We start from the raw sequence: 19,196 nt of genomic DNA, 5'->3' as shown, positions 1-19,196 counted from the left end.
CGGGATTTTGAAAACCACTCTAATGAAAATCACTCTAACATGCTCAATTTATTACCGCTAGTCCTATTGACCTCCACCCTTGCCTACACAGAAAACGATTCTTCGAGGTCACATATCAAATGTTTGTGATGCAAGTTTTCTTTTAGGCCAAAAATTATGTTATGCAAACTTGGAAAATATTGTACAACATTGTTGGCATGCTTAAAGACTCAAGCCAAACAAACTGCAAACTGCACCTGCCAGCATTGCTGGCAAATTCTTGTTCAACTTAAAACAAGACAAGGAAATGTCAGAAAGTCCATTTCCCATTATGACATTTCCTTTGTACTATAGTCAGTCAAGTGAAAATTCACCAGCAATGCTGGCAGGTGATGGCGCAGTTTGCACGGGGCTTCAAAACTGTCTTTCTACAGCCATGAAAGGGGAGAACACCTGCAAAGACTGCTGGGTTTCAGAGCATATATTGTTAGACATTGGTGGTGGTAACTGGGTAACACAAACTGCCTCAATTTCTCAACACAAAACAAAATGAGTCTCCACAGAGCTTTATTTCAGGATTTACAGGGCAATAGTTTACAGACGTCTTCCACGTCGGCCACCCTTTCTTCGGGTACTGTCTGAGGGAATGGGTGTGACATCCTCTGAAAAAAAGAACAAGCAAAACATTTCTGAATAAATAAAAAACAGTGTTCATAACTTTATATTTATACTTCATATCTCTAGCCAAATCCTTTTCAAAATCCTATCAAGATCTTATCAAACTTTGCTCATCAGAGGGTGAGAGTAGAAATCAAGGGAATCACAGCCTTTGGAAGTACCTTTTAATTATGGTACCTTTCCACTAAGAACATTTTGGAGAAAATCCTTAGCACAAGCCTAAGTATGCTATAGGAACCAGAAAAAAGGTTTCTCAACTTCCCAAAAAGCTTTCATAGGGAAGTTAGAGCTTTGGTTATCTATAAATTGTTATCTAGAAACACAAGATTTCTATTTATCAACAAAGTTGATGATATTGAAGCATACTGGCTTACCAATTCGTCCAATCTTCATTCCTGAGCGAGCCAGAGCCCTCAAGGCGGACTGAGCACCAGGGCCTGGGGTCTTGGTTCTAGACAAACAAAAATAAACACATGACTTAGCAACACACCATAAGACACACAAGACTAAGCTCAATACCTAGCTTAACACACCATAAGATGATCAGAAGACATTTTATGTTGGGTATTCTTATTCTTGTGTCCTTTACATCTACACATAGCCATATGTAATATACACCTATTTCACAAAGCTTTGTCAAAATAGTAAATGGCAAATACTGTAGCAGTTCTACATCCAAAAGGAGCCATGGATCTCGATATATCTCTAAAAATGCAGAAAATAATATGCATGGATAGGAATTGTTCAGCATCACTGTTACTCTTACGAATGGTAAAAATACAGTAGTAGGAGTGCCATTTCCTGTTTACACTGGCAACATTCTTCGTGTATACTGTATATCATTCCCCAACCTTGTCATCATGTTCTAATTTCTCTCTTATCAAATGTTATGGAGAATTGTGAGCCTAGTTTAGATATTGAACATACCTATGAATTATACCTATTGGAGATATTGAATTCAGCATGACTATTTATTGTTCTGAACTGAATTCAATTTTTCATTTCACATCCAACAAATAGGTACAGGGCATACTCATAAACATTTTTTACATGTCAGAGTGCAGTGACCTTAGAACGAGACGATGAAATAGAGTACAAAGGCCTTGAGAACCTAAAACAAAGCTCTCCGTAACACCAAGGAATACAGTGTGAGGTTCAGAATACAGTACTTCATGCTTGTTTTTATGATATGAGTAACAATTGCAAGCAACAAATACAAACAAATATACCTTGCTTTCTACAACTACTACAAATCTTATCTTTGGAGACTATGTTAGCCTTTTAACTAACATGTTAGATTCTGCTAAGTTTATAGGGATAGTATGTCAAAGGGTATTTCACAATGTTCTGTTGAATCAACCACTTCTTACATAATTTTCCAATTCAACAAATACTGATGGAACCACTGTAAGGCATGTTACAGCTGCTGGTAACAATGAGAACAGTTCATACTAACTTGTTTCCTCCAGTTGCTCTGAGCTTGATGTGAAGGGCGGTGATGCCGATCTCCTTGCACCTGGCAGCAACATCCTGGGCAGCCAACATGGCAGCATAGGGAGAGGCCTCATCGCGGTCAGCCTTCACCTTCATGCCTCCTGTCACACGGGAAATAGTTTCCCTACAAAATACATGATCTAATATTAGTAGCGATTGGCTAAACAGCAAACCATTCCTAAATCAATCCATTATTTCTAAAAAATGGGGGGGTATTTATCTAACTGTAGATGTATGGCCATCCCAGAAATTATGTGCTAGATATAAGAAATCTCTTGGAAGCACTGCAATACTTTTCAAGCACTGTTGTCGGGGTCACAGCAACAACAATGCTTGGTTTAATAAACATCGCCTTGATCATTTTTACACATACAACATATTTAGTACTCTATTTCGTCTACCAGTTTCTGGCGAGCTCCGGTCCGTACGCTTAGAATTTACCTGCCCGACAAATCCGTCACATGGACAAAGGTGTCGTTGAAGGAAGCAAAAATATGAGCGACTCCAAAGACGAGTTCGCCCTCGCCAACCTAAACAGAACAAGGTATACATTAAGAGAAACAGCAAATCACCTTTAAAAAATGTGGAAAATAAGTTCAATGGGAAAGTTAAGGTAGATAAATCTTCAAAACATGCGCGAATCAAGAGCAAACTACCTGGGGACCGAGGGAGATGTTCTGTTCTTCTTTGACTTCCTTTTTACCCTTACGTGGCGCCATCCTAGCAAATTCAAGACGAAATAAGAACTACATGGCATAGTAGATTTATTATAGAAGACATACAGCATTATTTTTGGCTCGGATGACTGAATAACGGTTGAATTTTGCTCGGATTCTACTTTACCTCTATTTCTAGAAGTGATGGAGATTTAGAGAGATCGAAGAGAACGATCCCATGTTGCTTTGTAAACTTGGGATTTTTCGGAACCAGGCCTACGCAAAATTCATACTTAAGAAAGACTAAGTACTAAAGAGCAAACCACTGGTAGCTGGTAGAAGAACTGCGGGCTCGATCAGGTTTCTATTCAAATTTCATCATAGCACAAGATGTCCAGTTTGTTTGCCGTATTATATTTTGATTTGATTTGAATAATGTCAAATACTAAGGCAAGATACTTATCGGCTGCTATACAGGTTCTGTTATTGGGAGCATTCACATATTACGGCGTTAAATGGCTAATGGAGGCGATGGATCCAACACGAAAAAGTCGCATGGCAGCACAAAAACAGGTCGGTTGGATATCTTTACAAAATATGACATCTATGCTGAAAAGATTGAAAGAATTAACTTTATGGTTGCAATTGACTGGTGCTACAAGGGGTTTTGGGGGAGAGGGAGATCTATAGAATATCAAACAGGTGATGGTCAAATCATACTACTTCAGCCTCATGGAGTATTAGGGTCTATAAGCAAGAAACCTTAAAGTCCATATAACCTTTCAGAGTTGAAGACTTTGTCAATTCTTTATATTTTCATCTTCCAAATGGTATGTGGTTCGTATGGACCCTATAAAACACGCGTTCGCGCGAATAACTCAAATCTGTAATATTGAGGTATTTTGGTCAACCTTTAAAAAAAGGCAGTGAACTGAAAGGCCCAGGTCCAGTCATTTGTGACATAGATCAAGATGTCTACCAAATTACATGAGAAAACATATGCACGCGCTAAACCGGTTCCTGTCTTAAAACAAGGACCTGCACCGTAAAAGACTGGTCCAAGTCGTCATTCCCACTAGATTTTGTCGAGAGCAGAGCTCCATAAAAAAAAGCAAAAGAGATATGATCAAGTTAAAAATAATGTCTAAAACATCAATAGTGCAAAGACAACTATATTAACAATCTTCTCTGATGACTGGACAGATAAGAAATAGAGAATGGAGCGATTTTGAAGCGAATAAGTTTTAAGGTTTCGTTATTTTCACACATGCGCTGAAGAATAGCATAATTTCAAATGAGCGTGCGCTGTTTTTGAAGTAATTTTTCAATAACAATTTTTGGTCATTGTTGCCGTAGAAAACTGCTCCCAAGAAGCTTGCCGTTATTGCCTTGTGTATACAGAACATTATTTTCAACTTTGAAATTATCAAAGTTATTCTACGGCTCTGCTTTTTCAATATTTACTAGTTAGAATAAGACTTGGACCAGGTTTAGGCCTTTTATACCGCAGGGTCTTTGTTTAAGCAATGACGAAGGCAACATGGATGACAAGGGCAGACAACAATGGAAATTCATTTAGAATTTAATAACAGCATGTAAAAATGCATCTCTGTCTACAATGTTTTGTTTATTCCATTGCAATTAAATTTAAAGTGATAATTTTTTTATTTATTTTGTTACCCAAGCAGTCATTGTCGTTCTTGCTTGACATGCTGTGACGTCATCGGTGACATGCAGTTTGACATGCTGTGACGTCATCGGTGACATGCAGTTTGACATGCTGTGATGTCATCGGTGACATGCAGTTTGACATGCTGTGATGAGTTCGGTGAATTATTAGGAGAGAGAAGCATACAAAGTTATCCTTTGTATAATTGGCACTGGAGGTTCCTGTTATATTATTTGCAACTGCCTCCTCAACAAAGCATATTCAGCCCAAAAGCTTAAAGCTGAAAGTGCTTTATTGTGAAGCAAGTGGTTAAAAAAATAAAATGTCCTAAAATTCTATTTATTAAGTAAAATAATGTCAGGACTGAAAGTGCAGTTGTCCTACTGTACTTTGAAGTACATGTGAGCAAGTAGTCATGTGCCATTTGCTAGGCATTTGTCTTTTGCCTTTGTAGCCTGAGCTACATTATTTAGTTGACCGAAAACTAAACAAAGATGAAACAAGAAGTATTACCCAGTCAAACTTTCCAGCAATCTCTTTAACATGGCTATCAAACCCAGTCCTTCGCTTGTCTTGCAATTTATAAATTTTACATATTGTTCAAATATTCCCTTGCTTGTCTTGCAATTGATAAATTTGACATATTGATCAAATATTCACTGTTACTAATTCTGTATATTTACCTTGGATACAGGCTGAGCAGTTGTTAAAGCTAATAGGTGCAGATGGAGTACAGGTACTAGACGTTGTTTAAGATATTTGTTGTGTTACATATTTTAGCTAGCCTTTATTACAGTATTTTGTCATTCCATGTTGGAAGACAGATCAGGTAAAGAAATCTCAAAAGTGCCCTCTTAAAACAGTCTCATATTTCATCCACCAAAATTCACTAAAAAACATGGCCACAATAGCTTCCCCTAATCAGCTCATGGAAATGGATGCTTTCTTAAACTTGGTATTTTGCTAGGACCACAAAATGTCACTTGATAGATTGATTTTCTTTGGTTGCTTAACTCAAGAAAGATGTTTCTGAGATTGTTACCTTTATTTTCCCCAGCTGAGTGAATATGAATTGGCTATTGCTGCAGATCTGGTTGATCCATTGAGTCTACCAATACAGTGGAGTCATATCGGGGGACTACATGAGACTATACAAGATGTAAAGGTGGGAGTGCATGGGGTATTAATAAGGCCATAGTCTACCAATACAGTGGAGTCATATCGGGGGACTACATGAGACTATACAAGATGTAAAGGTGGGAGTGCATGGGGTATTAATGAGGCCATAGTCTACCAATACAGTGGAGTCATATCGGGGGACTACATGAGACTATACAAGACGTAAAGGTGGGAGTGCATGGGGTATTAATAAGGCCATAGTCTACCAATACAGTGGAGTCATATCGGGGGACTACATGAGACTATACAAGATGTAAAGGTGGGAGTGCATGGGGTATTAATAAGGCCATAGTCTACCAATACAGTGGAGTCATATCGGGGGACTACATGAGACTATACAAGATGTAAAGGTGGGAGTGCATGGGGTATTAATAAGGGCATAGTCTACCAATACAGTGTAGTCATATCGGGGGACTACATGAGACTATACAAGACGTTAAGGTGGGAGTGCATGGGGTATTAATAAGGCCATAGTCTACCAATACAGTGGAGTCATATCGGGGGACTACATGAGACTATACAAGATGTAAAGGTGGGAGTGCATGGGGTATTAATAAGGCCATAGTCTACCAATACAGTGGAGTCATATCGGGGGACTACATGAGACTATACAAGATGTAAAGGTGGGAGTGCATGGGGTATTTATAAGGCCATAGTCTACCAATACAGTGGAATCATATCGGGGGACTACATGAGACTATACAAGACGTTAAGGTGGGAGTGCATGGGGTATTAATAAGGCCATAGTCTACCAATACAGTGGAGTCATATTGGGGGACTACAGGAGACTATACAAGACGTTAAGGTGGGAGTGCATGGGGTATTAATAAGGCCATAGTCTACCAATACAGTGGAGTAATATTGGGGGACTACATGAGACTATACAAGATGTAAAGGTGGGAGCGCATGGGGTATTTAATAAGGCCATATTTAAATGATATTTTTACTAAAGCATGCTGCATAGAAACAATGTAACACAGGACTCTAAGTTAAATACAACTGCATAGAAGGTTGCATTGGTGCCAATATTTTTTGAGCTGCAACAAACATTTGCAACTGGACGTCCCTTACATTAGCCAACAGTAAATTAATTTATTGTGGTATGGTATGGCTGTCACTAGTGGTTTACCCTTGCTGCTGAAATTTTAGCGCATGAAATCTAGCACAAAAAGTATATCAACCAGTTGTGTTGCACTGCAAATCTAGAACTTGAACCTAGTCACACATACATGCTATGACTAGACAAATTATTGACAAGCTGTAGAATAACTAGGCAGTCTGTAAAGGCATAGTGGAGTCAGGGAGATAAATCAACAAGTATAATTTAAACCTCTGTGAGAACAGAATAGTTTGACTGATGTTTAAAATTTAGCCCTTCCCTGAAAAACAAAAAAAAGAGAAAAAAGGGCTAACACTCAATGAATTCAGTGAAGCTACTTTGATTTCACAATATGCATAAACTTTCCATTTCAACCTTGTGTTGATTTATTTCCCTAATCACATTCATGACTGGTTAGGTAAACAAATAATATACAGGGTCGTAGCAGGGGGCGGGGCACTGGGAGCACAGGCCCCCAAATATTTTCAAAAATTATGACGACCAGTAGAAGTGTAGCGTGTGCCCCTGTAACTTTCTTGAAAAATTCAGTACCATTCCTCCAATATTTCGAGGCCTGCTACAGCTCTGATATAATAATATTACTACAAATAATATAGTATTATTATTACTAATATTTATACAGTATCCTTGTGAAACACAACCGATATACTGTCCTTTTTTTCCTGAAATAAAACCCGTTTTTTTTTAGGAAACAATCATTCTGCCAATACAGAAGAGCCACATATTTTCAAAATCAAAACTGCTCAGCCCACCAAAAGGTATTAGATATTCAGATCTTAGATATTCAGTTTTTTTTATTTAATTGCTATAGACCCCATATAGTAGTTGTGTTGATTGTGTATTTGATAGTTTCTTCTATAAAGTAGACACAGTCCTATACCAAAAGGGTGGTTTTACTGTCATTTTATTTATTATGCTTGCATACTGTAGATAAGTTTTTGCTTAAAGTTGCTAGCAACCAAGAGAAAAAACTCTCCTATTTGATTGAACCCCTACAATTTCCACAATTTTTCTGCTAGCAGTTCAGGCATAAAGACCCTCAATCCTTTTATTGGTTGAACTCCCCAAGTGCTATATGTGTGCTATGAAAAAAAAAAACGATCACCCTACTTTTAGTGATTCCCCAAAAATGTTCGATTTTTGTTGATAGTTCATTGTTGATATTGAAATGGTGTGTGTTTGATGGCAGGAGTTTTATTGCATGGTCCTCCAGGCTGTGGTAAAACAATGATTGCCAAGGCAACAGCCAAAGAAGCAGGTACAGTAGGAAATTGTTTTGAAACCTTATCAGAAAAAAAATGTATACATTTTGAGATTTCCAGGAAAAGCTGGTAAACATTCTCTCGTTCCGGGATGGAGGCTGTGGGAAGCACCCTTGATATTTACAGGTTTAATTGCTTATTTAACAACTACTGTACTGGCTGGTATTGTGCACCAGGCGTTGAACTTTGTCAGTTCTATGCAGATTTATGTGTACATGCCTGAAGAGATTGGCCCTTGGGTTGTGTCATATTCCTGAAATACTGGAGCCACAAGATAAAAAACATCAACTCATTTTTTTTTCATAACTTCCTTTTCCTTTCACATTTAGGTTGCAGATTTCTGAACTTACAAGTATCCTCTTTGACTGATAAATGGTACGGGGAATCACAGAAACTTGCAGCTGCAGTTTTTTCACTGGTCAGTGGATTATGAAAATACCGTATGTAGTGTATACCTGTTGTATTATCATTTACATTATTTCCTAATATCTTTTACAGTTTTTATTTTATCTTCAGGCTTTAAAGCTTCAGCCCTGTATTATATTTATTGATGAAATTGGTATGTACATCGGTAATTAATTCACCATATGGAACAGTACTGTGTCATTCTTAAACTCAATCCTAGTGGTTCACCCTGGGTACCAGAAGCTCAGAGCTTCGCAGCTACAACAATTAGAGGGAAGCCCTTCGCTCAAATCATTTTTGCCACAAAGCTACAGCAGGAGCCTCTGGTACCCAGGGTACAGTACCAGTGGTTAAAACACTCCAAGCACTAAGAAATAATAAATGTTCAGGGTTTAAAATAGCTGCCGGATGCCGGATATAGCCGGCTGTTTTCTGGTCTTTGCCTGCTCTTTTTTCTGTATCCCCATCTCATATTTTTAGTATGGAGGCTTTCCACAAAGCCGCCAGAATCAAGCATATTTTAAAACATTATTTTGAAGTCTAATGTTGTACAGCCATGATAAGCTCATGGTGTGCCCAGTCCTCCATCAACACAAATCATTTCAACCTCATACAGTACAATCATTTGTTTTTTTGTGATTGCAGATTCATTCTTGAGAGCAAGGGATAAGAGTGATCATGAAGCCACTGCTATGATGAAAGCACAGTTTATGAGTTTATGGGATGGTATGTATGTTTGTTTATTTTTTTATAGTCTTGTTGGAAAGGACAGTAGAGGTTTTCAGGCTAATTGTCGAGGATTTAGCTTTTTCATAAGCTCTTTCCTGCTTCTATCCTTGTCTTACAGGACCTGATCTTAATTCCCCAGGACTGTAAGTTAAAAAAAGTCGAATTTACAGTCTTTGAGAATAAATATATAATAGCCTTTGTCTGGCTGTCACAATTTCAGCATCAAAATGTTTCCAGCCTAGCCCTGGCTCATGGTTTGTACTCTTTGCAGGGCTTGTAACAGAGCCTAACTGCCAGGTCATTGTGATGGGGGCCACAAACAGGCCGCAAGATGTTGACAAAGCAATTCTGCGACGCATGCCAGCTGCCTTCCATGTTGGCTTACCGGTATGATTGTTGGCTCAGATGATGTTTTTCCTAGCAAATATCCATTGATATTCAAGTGCAAGTAGGTATTTGTTTAACTGGGTTTTTGCTCAATGTGCAGGATGAGAGACAAAGGGAAGAAATACTACGGATAATCCTACAGAGTGAAAACGTGAGTAACATTTCATAAAGTGCATTATTATAGTGAACTGAAAATGGTTGATAATGATAGACCATTTTATAGCCTGTGACAGTAATCGAATTGATCAAACTCATTACCAAATAATAGAATGAATCGAAGGTGATTAAGTTCCATGAATGTTTGGTTCGATTAAGTGATTAATGTGCTTGATGTGATAGGGTGAAGTGCCCAGTATAGTAAAAACCTTTTTTTTTTCTGTTTTAAACCATAGCTCTTACCCTAAAGAATAAGAAGTTGATTACTGCTTATCGTCCCCACCCTGAAGTCCATGCTTTAGCAGTGCCAACTCCTCTAGTACCCTGGTTGACTTCTCTATTACCCTGAGTAACTCCTCTAGTACCCTGAGTAACTCCTCTAGTACCCTGGGTAACTCCTCTAGTACCCTGGGTGACTCCTCTAGTACCCTGGGTGACTCCTCTAGTACCCTGGGTAACCCCTCTAGTACCCTGGGTAACTCCTCGAGTACCCTGGGTAACTCCTCTAGTACCCTGGGTGACTCCTCTAGTACCCTGAGTAACTCCTCTATTACCCTGGGTGACTCCTCTAGTACCCTGGTTGACTCCTCTAGTACCCTGGGTAACTCCTCGAGTACCCTGGGTGACTCCTCTAGTACCCTGGGTAACCCCTCTAGTACCCTGGGTGACTCCTCTAGTACCCTGGGTGACTCCTCGAGTACCCTGGGTAACTCCTCTAGTACCCTGGGTGACTCCTCTAGTACCCTGAGTAACTCCTCTAGTACCCTGGTTGACTCCTCTAGTACCCTGGGTAACTCCTCGAGTACCCTGGGTAACTCCTCGAGTACCCTGGGTAACTCCTCTAGTACCCTGAGTAACTCCTCTAGTACCCTGAGTAACTCCTCTAGTACCCTGGGTAACTCCTCTAGTACCCTGGGTAACTCCTCGAGTACCCTGAGTAACTCCTCTAGTACCCTGAGTAACTCCTCTAGTACCCTGAGTAACTCCTCTAGTACCCTGGTTGACTCCTCTAGTACCCTGGGTAACTCCTCTAGTACCCTAGGTAACTCCTCTAGTACCCTGGGTAACTCCTCTAGTACCCTGGGTGACTCCTCTAGTACCCTGGGTAACTCCTCGAGTACCCTGAGTAACTCCTCTAGTACCCTGGGTGACTCCTCTAGTACCCTGGGTAACTCCTCGAGTACCCTGGGTAACTCCTCGAGTACCCTGGGTAACTCCTCTAGTACCCTGGGTAACTCCTCGAGTACCCTGGGTAACTCCTCTAGTACCCTGGGTAACTCCTCTAGTACCCTGAGTGACTCCTCTATTACCCTGGGTGACTCCTCTAGTACCCTGGGTAACTCCTCGAGTACCCTGGGTAACTCCTCGAGTACCCTGAGTAACTCCTCTAGTACCCTGGGTGACTCCTCTAGTACCCTGGGTAACTCCTCTAGTACCCTGGGTAACTCCTCTAGTACCCTGGGTAACTCCTCTATTACCCTGGGTAACTCCTCTAGTACCCTGGGTAACTCCTCTAGTACCCTGGGTAACTCCTCTAGTACCCTGGGTGACTCCTCTAGTACCCTGGGTGACTCCTCTAGTACCCTGGGTAACTCCTCTAGTACCCTGGGTAACTCCTCTAGTACCCTGGGTAACTCCTCTAGTACCCTGGGTGACTCCTCTAGTACCCTGGGTAACTCCTCTATTACCCTGGGTAACTCCTCTAGTACCCTGGGTAACTCCTCTAGTACCCTGGGTAACTCCTCTAGTACCCTGGGTGACTCCTCTAGTACCCTGGGTAACTCCTCTAGTACCCTGGGTAACTCCTCTAGTACCCTGGGTGACTCCTCTAGTACCCTGGGTAACTCCTCTAGTACCCTGGGTTACTTCTCTAGTACCCTGGGTGACTCCTCTAGTACCCTGGGTGACTCCTCTAGTACCCTGGGTTACTCCTCTAGTACCCTGGGTAACTCCTCTAGTACCCTGGGTTACTCCTCTAGTACCCTGGGTAACTCCTCTAGTACCCTGGGTTACTCCTCTAATACCCTGGATAACTCCTCTATTACCCTGGGTGACTCCTCTAGTACCCTGGGTGACTCCTCTAGTACCCTGGGTGACTCCTCTAGTACCCTGGGTGACTCCTCTAGTACCCTGGGTGACTCCTCTAGTACCCTGGGCAACTCCTCTAGTACCCTGGTTGACTCCTCTAGTACCCTGGTTGACTCCTCTAGTACCCTGGGTGACTCCTCTATTACCCTGGGTAACTCCTCTAGTACCCTGGGTAACTCCTCTAGTACCCTGGATAACTCCTCTAGTACCCTGGGTTACTCCTCTAATACCCTGGATAACTCCTCTAGTACCCTGGGTAACTCCTCTAGTACCCTGGATAACTCCTCTAGTACCCTGGGTGACTCCTCTATTACCCTGGGTGACTCCTCTAGTACCCTGGGTGACTCCTCTATTACCCTGGGTAACTCCTCTAGTACCCTGGGTAACTCCTCTAGTACCCTGGATAACTCCTCTAGTACCCTGGGTTACTCCTCTAATACCCTGGATAACTCCTCTAGTACCCTGGGTAACTCCTCTAGTACCCTGGATAACTCCTCTAGTACCCTGGGTTACTCCTCTAATACCCTGGATAACTCCTCTAGTACCCTGGGTGACTCCTATAGTACCCTGGGTAACTCCTCTAGTACCCTGGTTGACTCCTTTAGTACCCTGGTTGACTCCTCTAGTACCCTGGTTGACTCCTCTAGTACCCTTGGTGACTCCTCTAGTACCCTGGGTGACTCGTCTAGTACCCTGGGTGACTCGTCTAGTACCCTGGGTGACTCGTCTAGTACCCTGGGTGACTCCTCTATTACCCTGGGTGACTCCTCTATTACCCTGGGTAACTCCTCTAGTACCCTGGGTGACTCCTCTAGTACCCTGGGTGACTCCTCTAGTACCCTGGGTGACTCCTCTAGTACCCTGGGTAACTCCTCTAGTACCCTGGTTGACTCCTCTAGTACCCTGGTTGACTCCTCTAGTACCCTGGGTGACTCCTCTAGTACCCTGGATAACTCCTCTAGTACCCTGGGTAACTCCTCTAGTACCCTGGATAACTCCTCTAGTACCCTGGGTTACTCCTCTAATACCCTGGATAACTCCTCTAGTACCCTGGGTGACTCCTATAGTACCCTGGGTAACTCCTCTAGTACCCTGGTTGACTCCTCTAGTACCCTGGTTGACTCCTCTAGTACCCTGGGTGACTCCTCTAGTACCCTGGGTGACTCCTCTAGTACCCTGGGTGACTCGTCTAGTACCCTGGGTGACTCGTCTAGTACCCTGGGTGACTCCTCTATTACCCTGGGTGACTCCTCTATTACCCTGGGTAACTCCTCTAGTACCCTGGGTGACTCCTCTAGTACCCTGGGTAACTCCTCTAGTACCCTGGGTAACTCCTCTAGTACCCTGGGTTACTCCTCTAGTACCCTGGGTGACTCCTCTAGTACCCTGGGTAACTCCTCTAGTACCCTGGTTGACTCCTCTAGTACCCTGGTTGACTCCTCTAGTACCCTGGGTGACTCCTCTAGTACCCTGGGTGACTCCTCTATTACCCTGGGTAACTCCTCTAGTACCCTGGGTAACTCCTCTAGTACCCTGGGTGACTCCTCTAGTACCCTGGGTGACTCCTCTAGTACCCTGGGTGACTCCTCTAGTACCCTGAGTAACTCCTCTAGTACCCTGGGTGACTCCTCTAGTACCCTGGATAACTCCTCTAGTACCCTGGATAACTCCTCTAGTACCCTGGATAACTCCTCTAGTACCCTGGGTGACTCCTCTAGTACCCTGGATAACTCCTCTAGTACCCTGGATAACTCCTCTAGTACCCTGGATAACTCCTCTAGTACCCTGGATAACTCCTCTAGTACCCTGGATAACTCCTCTAGTACCCTGGATAACTCCTCTAGTACCCTGGGTGACTCCTCTAGTACCCTGGGTAACTCCTCTAGTACCCTGGGTAACTCCTCTAGTACCCTGGGTTACTCCTCTAGTACCCTGGGTTACTCCTCTAATACCCTGGATAACTCCTCTAGTACCCTGGGTGACTCCTCTAGTACCCTGGGTGACTCCTCTAGTACCCTGGGTGACTCCTCTAGTACCCTGGGTAACTCCTCTAGTACCCTGGGTGACTCCTCGAGTACCCTGGGTGACTCCTCGAGTACCCTGGGTGACTCCTCGAGTACCCTGGGTGACTCCTCGAGTACCCTGGGTAACTCCTCGAGTACCCTGGGTAACTCCTCGAGTACCCTGGGTAACTATTAGTGTATTCCTGGTACCCAGGGAGTCAAGGTCAGAGTGACGAGGCGCTATTACTGTATTCACAGGCTTGTGTTTGTTTGTCCGTACAGGTTGATGGTGAGGTGTTCCTGACGAGGCGCTATTACTGTATTCACAGGCTTGTGTTTTTTTGTCCGTACAGGTTGATGGTGAGGTGTTCCTGACGAGGCACTATTACTGTATTCACAGGCTTGTGTTTTTTTGTCCGTACAGGTTGATGGTGAGGTGTTCCTGAATCTAGACGAGTTGGCAGCTATCACTTGTGGGTTTTCAGGCAGCGACTTGAGAGAAATGTGTAAGTACTGCATAATAGTAGTTTGATCTCAATCAGATACGTTATGTACGTTTTGATGCATTGGTTAAGCAGCCATGTTTGACATCAGCAGAAACGTATTCTTCATTCAGAAACGTAATGGTAAACGGTCTTGAAAAGTTACAAAAATTCAGGCGCATAGCTAGGTCTGGGTGTAGGGCATGAACACATCCCCTCTCATTTCTCTATAGTGCGACGCGCGCTACCGTGGCCACCAATACAAAGTTCAAAGAAAGCTAGCCAATCAGCATGCGAGAATTACACTTTTGATTGACACATACGATAAATAGGAGAATTCCGAAATCCTATGATAAGCACTGTAGCATTCTGTTTGGCTCGCTGGTTGGCTAGTGAAGTCAGTCAAATAGTACGTTTCTCGCATCCCCATAAGCTTACTTTGCTAAGCTGTCAAGGTGGCCACGATAGCTTGCGGCGTACCAGATAGCACGTTTCTCGCATCCCCATAAGCTTACTTTGCTAAGCTGTCAAGGTGGCCACGATAGCGTGCGGCGTACCAGATAGCACGTTTCTCGCATCCCCATAAGCTTACTTTGCTAAGCTGTCAAGGTGGCCACGATAACGTGCGGCGTACCAGATAACACGTTTCTCGCATCCCCATAAGCTTACTTTGCTAAGCTGTCAAGGTGGCCACGATAGCTTGCGGCGTACCAGATAGCACGTTTTTTTTCATCCCCATAAGCTTACTTTGTTAAGCTGTCAAGGTGGCCACGATAGCTTGCGGCGTACCAGATAGCACGTTTCTCGCATCCCCATAAGCTTACTTTGCTAAGCTGTCAAGGTGGCCACGATAGCGTGCGGCGTACCAGATAGCACGTTTCTCGCATCCCCATAAGCTTACTTTGCTAACTGTCAAGGTGGCCACGGTAGCGTGCGGCCTACCAAATAGCACGTTTCTCGCATCCCCATAAGCTTACTTTGCTAAGCTGTCAAGGTGGCCACGATAGCGTGCGGTGTACCAGATTGCACCTTTCTCGCATCCCCATAAGCTTACTTTGCTAAGCTGTCAAGGTGGCCACGGTAGCGTGCGGCGTACCAGAAAGCACGTTTCTCGCATCCCCATAAGCTTACTTTGCTAACTGTCAAAGTGGCCACGGTAGCGTGCGGCGTACCAGATAGCACGTTTCTTGCATCCCCATAAGCTTATTTTGCTAAGCTATCAAGGTGGCCACGATAGCGTGCGGCGTACCAGATAGCACGTTTCTCGCATCCCCATAAGCTTACTTTGCTAACTGTCAAAGTGGCCACGGTAGCGTGCGGCGTACCAGATAGCACGTTTCTCGCATCCCCATAAGCTTATTTTGCTAAGCTATCAAGGTGGCCACGATAGCGTGCGGCGTACCAGATAGCACGTTTCTCGCATCCCCATAAGCTGACTTTGCTAAGCTGTCAAGGTGGCCACGATAGCGTGCGGCGTACCAGATAGCACGTTTCTCGCATCCCCATAAGCTTACTTTGCTAACTGTCAAGGTGGCCACGATAGCGTGCGGCGTACCAGATAGCATGTTTCTCGCATCCCCATAAACTTACTTTGCTAAGCTGTCAAGGTGGCCACGATAGCGTGCGGCGTACCAGATAGCACGTTTCTCGCATCCCCATAAGCTTACTTTGCTAAGCTGTCAAGGTGGCCACGATAGCGTGCGGCGTACCAGATAGCACGTTTCTCGCATCCCCATAAGCTTACTTTGCTAAGCTGTCAAGGTGGCCACGATAGCGTGCGGCGTACCAGATTGCACGTTTCTCGCATCCCCATAAGCTTACTTTGCTAAGCTGTCAAGGTGGCCACGGTAGCGTGCGGCGTACGAGATAGCACGTTTCTCGCATCCCCATTGGCTTCCTTCGTTTGGCGGTCAAGGCGGCCACGGGAGCATGCATCACACTCACTGTAAAGATTGTGTAGTTCCACAAAATATTCATACCCCCCCCCTTTCCAGGGAGGGGATTGGAAACTCCGGGGGGGGGGGGGGGGTTTTCAAACGCCCGGAATTTCCCCAGCATTTTGGAAGGGTAAATTGGCCTCTTTAAATGCTGTTTTTAAATTGTTCTTTTAGGTCGTACAGCTGCCATGAACTGTGTAAGAGACTATTTAAAAGAACGCCAGGAATCGTGAGTAATTAGTGCCCTACAACATCATACAGAACTGCTGTCCCGGAGCAAAATGCCAGCCATTAACACTCACCGTACTCTGCGGATTAGATGGATGGACACTTGTTAGAGTCATGTAACATTTGCTCCCATGTCATCATCACATGCATATATCCATTCTGGGTTACTCTGGGTGGTGTGTGTGACACATATATGCTTTTTTGTTAGTCGATATTTACAAAATGTTCCCTAAATATAAGAGATCTGTTAATTCTATTTTGGTAATAGCGCGCAGTTCTAAAGCGTTAATATTTTTGTCAGTTTGTTGTAATTTTTTGCGCTCCACGCCAGCTATTTAATGTAGAAATGCGTGTAAAATATTGCTTACTGTATTTATCCATTTTTTGTTTAGAAACATTCATCGTGTTATATAAATAAAACGTTAAGTAAATGTTTAAACTATTTAGTGATGAGGGTTGGCTTACGGACTTGAGGTCCCAATTAGCGTCCTGTTCACTGAAAAATATACAGCACTAAATTAAACTAAAAACACGGGTCAGTACGCAGCTCTTACAAGCTGCTATTTGATTGGGCAAATGAACAATATCCGCACCTCGACACAAAGAACGAGAAGAATAGAGGCAAAAGAACTCCTTTGTAGAACAAAGATAAAAGGAGACAAAGCAGCTGCGTACTTACTCAAAAACACTACATTCGTCAAATATCTTGCAACAGTCTGCTAAAGAGCATGTCCGCCCTGAAGAAGTCTTAAAAAGAGTAGACTACAAATTGTGTTACAATATATTCAGTAGAGTTTATTTTATTATAACTCATTATTACTCGTCTGATTGTCAAATGGACACGGAAGTACAGAAGCGAACAAGGGGATTTAAGCTTAGTAAAGTGAAATATGCCAAACTGGTTTCACGGGTTAATAAAACCCACTCTGCTCTGGTTCAAGAACACAACTACTTGGATTTTTGCACGATTCTGAATACCAAAAATTTATGTACTGGGTAACTCAATAATATCTTTTGTGTCAGGCGTGACGTCACTGAATCTCAAGAGGACGAAGTGATCGATCACTCTTCTCTGAGGGCCATCACCATGGAGGATTTAAACCAAGCAACTCTAAGATTACAGCACAGCGCCATGATGAAATCTGCGTGATAGACCAAAAGTGTACCATTGCCAGTCAGCCATAAGATTTGAGCACAGCGCCATGATGAAATCTGCGTGATAGTACCAAAAGTGTACCATTTCCATTCAGCCATAAGGTTTGAGCACAGCGCCATAATGAAATCTGCGTGATAGTACCGATAGCGTACCATTACCAATCAGCCATAAGATTTGAGCACACCGCCATAATGAAATCTGCGTGAAAGTACCGATTGCATACCTATACCAATCAGCCATAAGATTTAAGCACAGCGCCACGATGTGATCTGCCTAAAGGAACCAACATTGTACCATTACCAGGAATTGATAAGACTCAAGGACAGCGCGATGATGAATCTGCATGATGGTACCGACATTGTACCATTACCAATCAGCCATAAGATTTGAGCATAGCGCCCCGATAAGATCTGCCTAAAGAAACCAACATTGAACCATTACCTGGCATTTTTAAGACTCAAGGACTGCGCCATCCGATAGTGTACCATTACCAATCAGCCATAAGATTTGAGCATAGCGCCATAATGAAATCTGTGTGATAGTACCGCCATTGTACCATTACCAGTCAGCCATAAGATTTGAGCATAGCGCCACAATGAGATCTGCCTAAAGGAACCAACATTGTACCATTACCAGGCATTTATGACTCAAGGACAACGCGATGTTGAAATCTGGCTGATGGCACCAATAGTCTACCTTTACCAGGCATTTATAAGACTCTGGCATAACGCCATGAAGATCTGCCTAAAGGAACAGCAGGAATACTCGCAAAAGCGGATCTGTTTCCCTGAATAGCCCTATTTCTAGTTCCACTATGACCGCTGGACTTACAGACTAAGGACGCATAAATACAGTGTAAGCCTCGACTTCATGCACATACCAGCGAGAATCCTCTGGAACTTGGAATAAAACAATGCAAAAACCTGTGAATACTTCATGGTCTCGCTGGTATTTGCCATCGATTCGATTGAAACCGAGGCTTGCACTGTATTTATGCGTCCTCAGTGCCTATGACCAGCAGGCACAGTGGAATTCGAAACTGGACTATTCATTCGCATAGATGTCTATGAAATAAAACCTAAATAGGGCTGGAGACTACGCATATTCTGTAACAGTTATAACGCTATACAATAAAGTATGTAACAGTTGCTAAAACAACAACGGGTTTTCAGTTCTGAACTTATTCCGCCATCTTGGAACCGACGCGCATGCGCTAGTCCCAGTCCTACAATTCTTCCATAGAATTTTCGACTAGAGATTGCTTTTATAGCACTTTTCGTGTCCAAATTTTGCCAGAAATGAGGACACGGAATTACAGTAGCTATTGCAAAAATAAAACTCGCAGGAGATAATTCAATATTTTATTTGATATATAGTTTGTACATGTAGTAAAAATTGCGGCGCGACAATATTTTTTTCACGGACATGTCGTTTACCTTTATCGAGACCTTAACATAAGTGTGTTTTGAGGTAAGCGTTTTCCAATTATGATAAAGCTGAAATCATCTTTTCTTTATAACATACCTCTGATGCATCTGTTTTACACAAGGGGCAATACCTTAGGGGAAAAGATGACAATAATAAGAAA

At 42.9% G+C, this 19,196-nt stretch overlaps 2 protein-coding genes across 3 annotated transcripts; one reads left to right on the top strand and one right to left on the bottom strand.

Moving 5' to 3' along the window:
• Nucleotides 1-529: 529 nt before the first annotated feature.
• Nucleotides 530-3,089, bottom strand: LOC5513845 (40S ribosomal protein S14). The gene is made up of 6 exons (XM_032383475.2): nucleotides 2,995-3,089; nucleotides 2,808-2,871; nucleotides 2,593-2,681; nucleotides 2,114-2,275; nucleotides 1,032-1,108; nucleotides 530-641 (listed from the first exon to the last, which is right to left on the bottom strand). Exons 2-6 carry the CDS (start codon nucleotides 2,868-2,870, stop codon nucleotides 574-576), a joined length of 459 nt encoding a protein of 152 aa, XP_032239366.1. The 5' UTR covers nucleotide 2,871; nucleotides 2,995-3,089; the 3' UTR covers nucleotides 530-573.
• A 52-nt stretch (nucleotides 3,090-3,141) lies between these two features.
• LOC5513860 (outer mitochondrial transmembrane helix translocase) lies at nucleotides 3,142-18,766 on the top strand. Of its 2 annotated transcripts, XM_001634066.3 has the most exons (13): nucleotides 3,145-3,380; nucleotides 5,171-5,212; nucleotides 5,534-5,641; nucleotides 7,464-7,533; nucleotides 7,965-8,033; nucleotides 8,367-8,455; nucleotides 8,554-8,596; nucleotides 9,088-9,168; nucleotides 9,443-9,558; nucleotides 9,659-9,709; nucleotides 14,230-14,311; nucleotides 16,399-16,453; nucleotides 17,476-18,766. In XM_001634066.3, exons 1-13 carry the CDS (start codon nucleotides 3,243-3,245, stop codon nucleotides 17,600-17,602), a joined length of 1,071 nt encoding a protein of 356 aa, XP_001634116.2. In that variant the 5' UTR covers nucleotides 3,145-3,242; the 3' UTR covers nucleotides 17,603-18,766. The 2 variants fall into 2 exon arrangements, with proteins under 2 accessions (XP_048581387.1, XP_001634116.2); XM_048725430.1 differs by lacking the exons at nucleotides 14,230-14,311; nucleotides 16,399-16,453; nucleotides 17,476-18,766 and adding an exon at nucleotides 14,088-14,195 and having other exon boundaries at nucleotides 3,142-3,380.
• Nucleotides 18,767-19,196: the final 430 nt, after the last annotated feature.

This window comes from Nematostella vectensis, chromosome 3, assembly GCF_932526225.1.
Source record: "Nematostella vectensis chromosome 3, jaNemVect1.1, whole genome shotgun sequence".
In the NCBI taxonomy this organism is placed as follows: domain Eukaryota; kingdom Metazoa; phylum Cnidaria; class Anthozoa; order Actiniaria; family Edwardsiidae; genus Nematostella; species Nematostella vectensis.
This window is presented reverse-complemented; position numbering and strand designations above follow the sequence as displayed.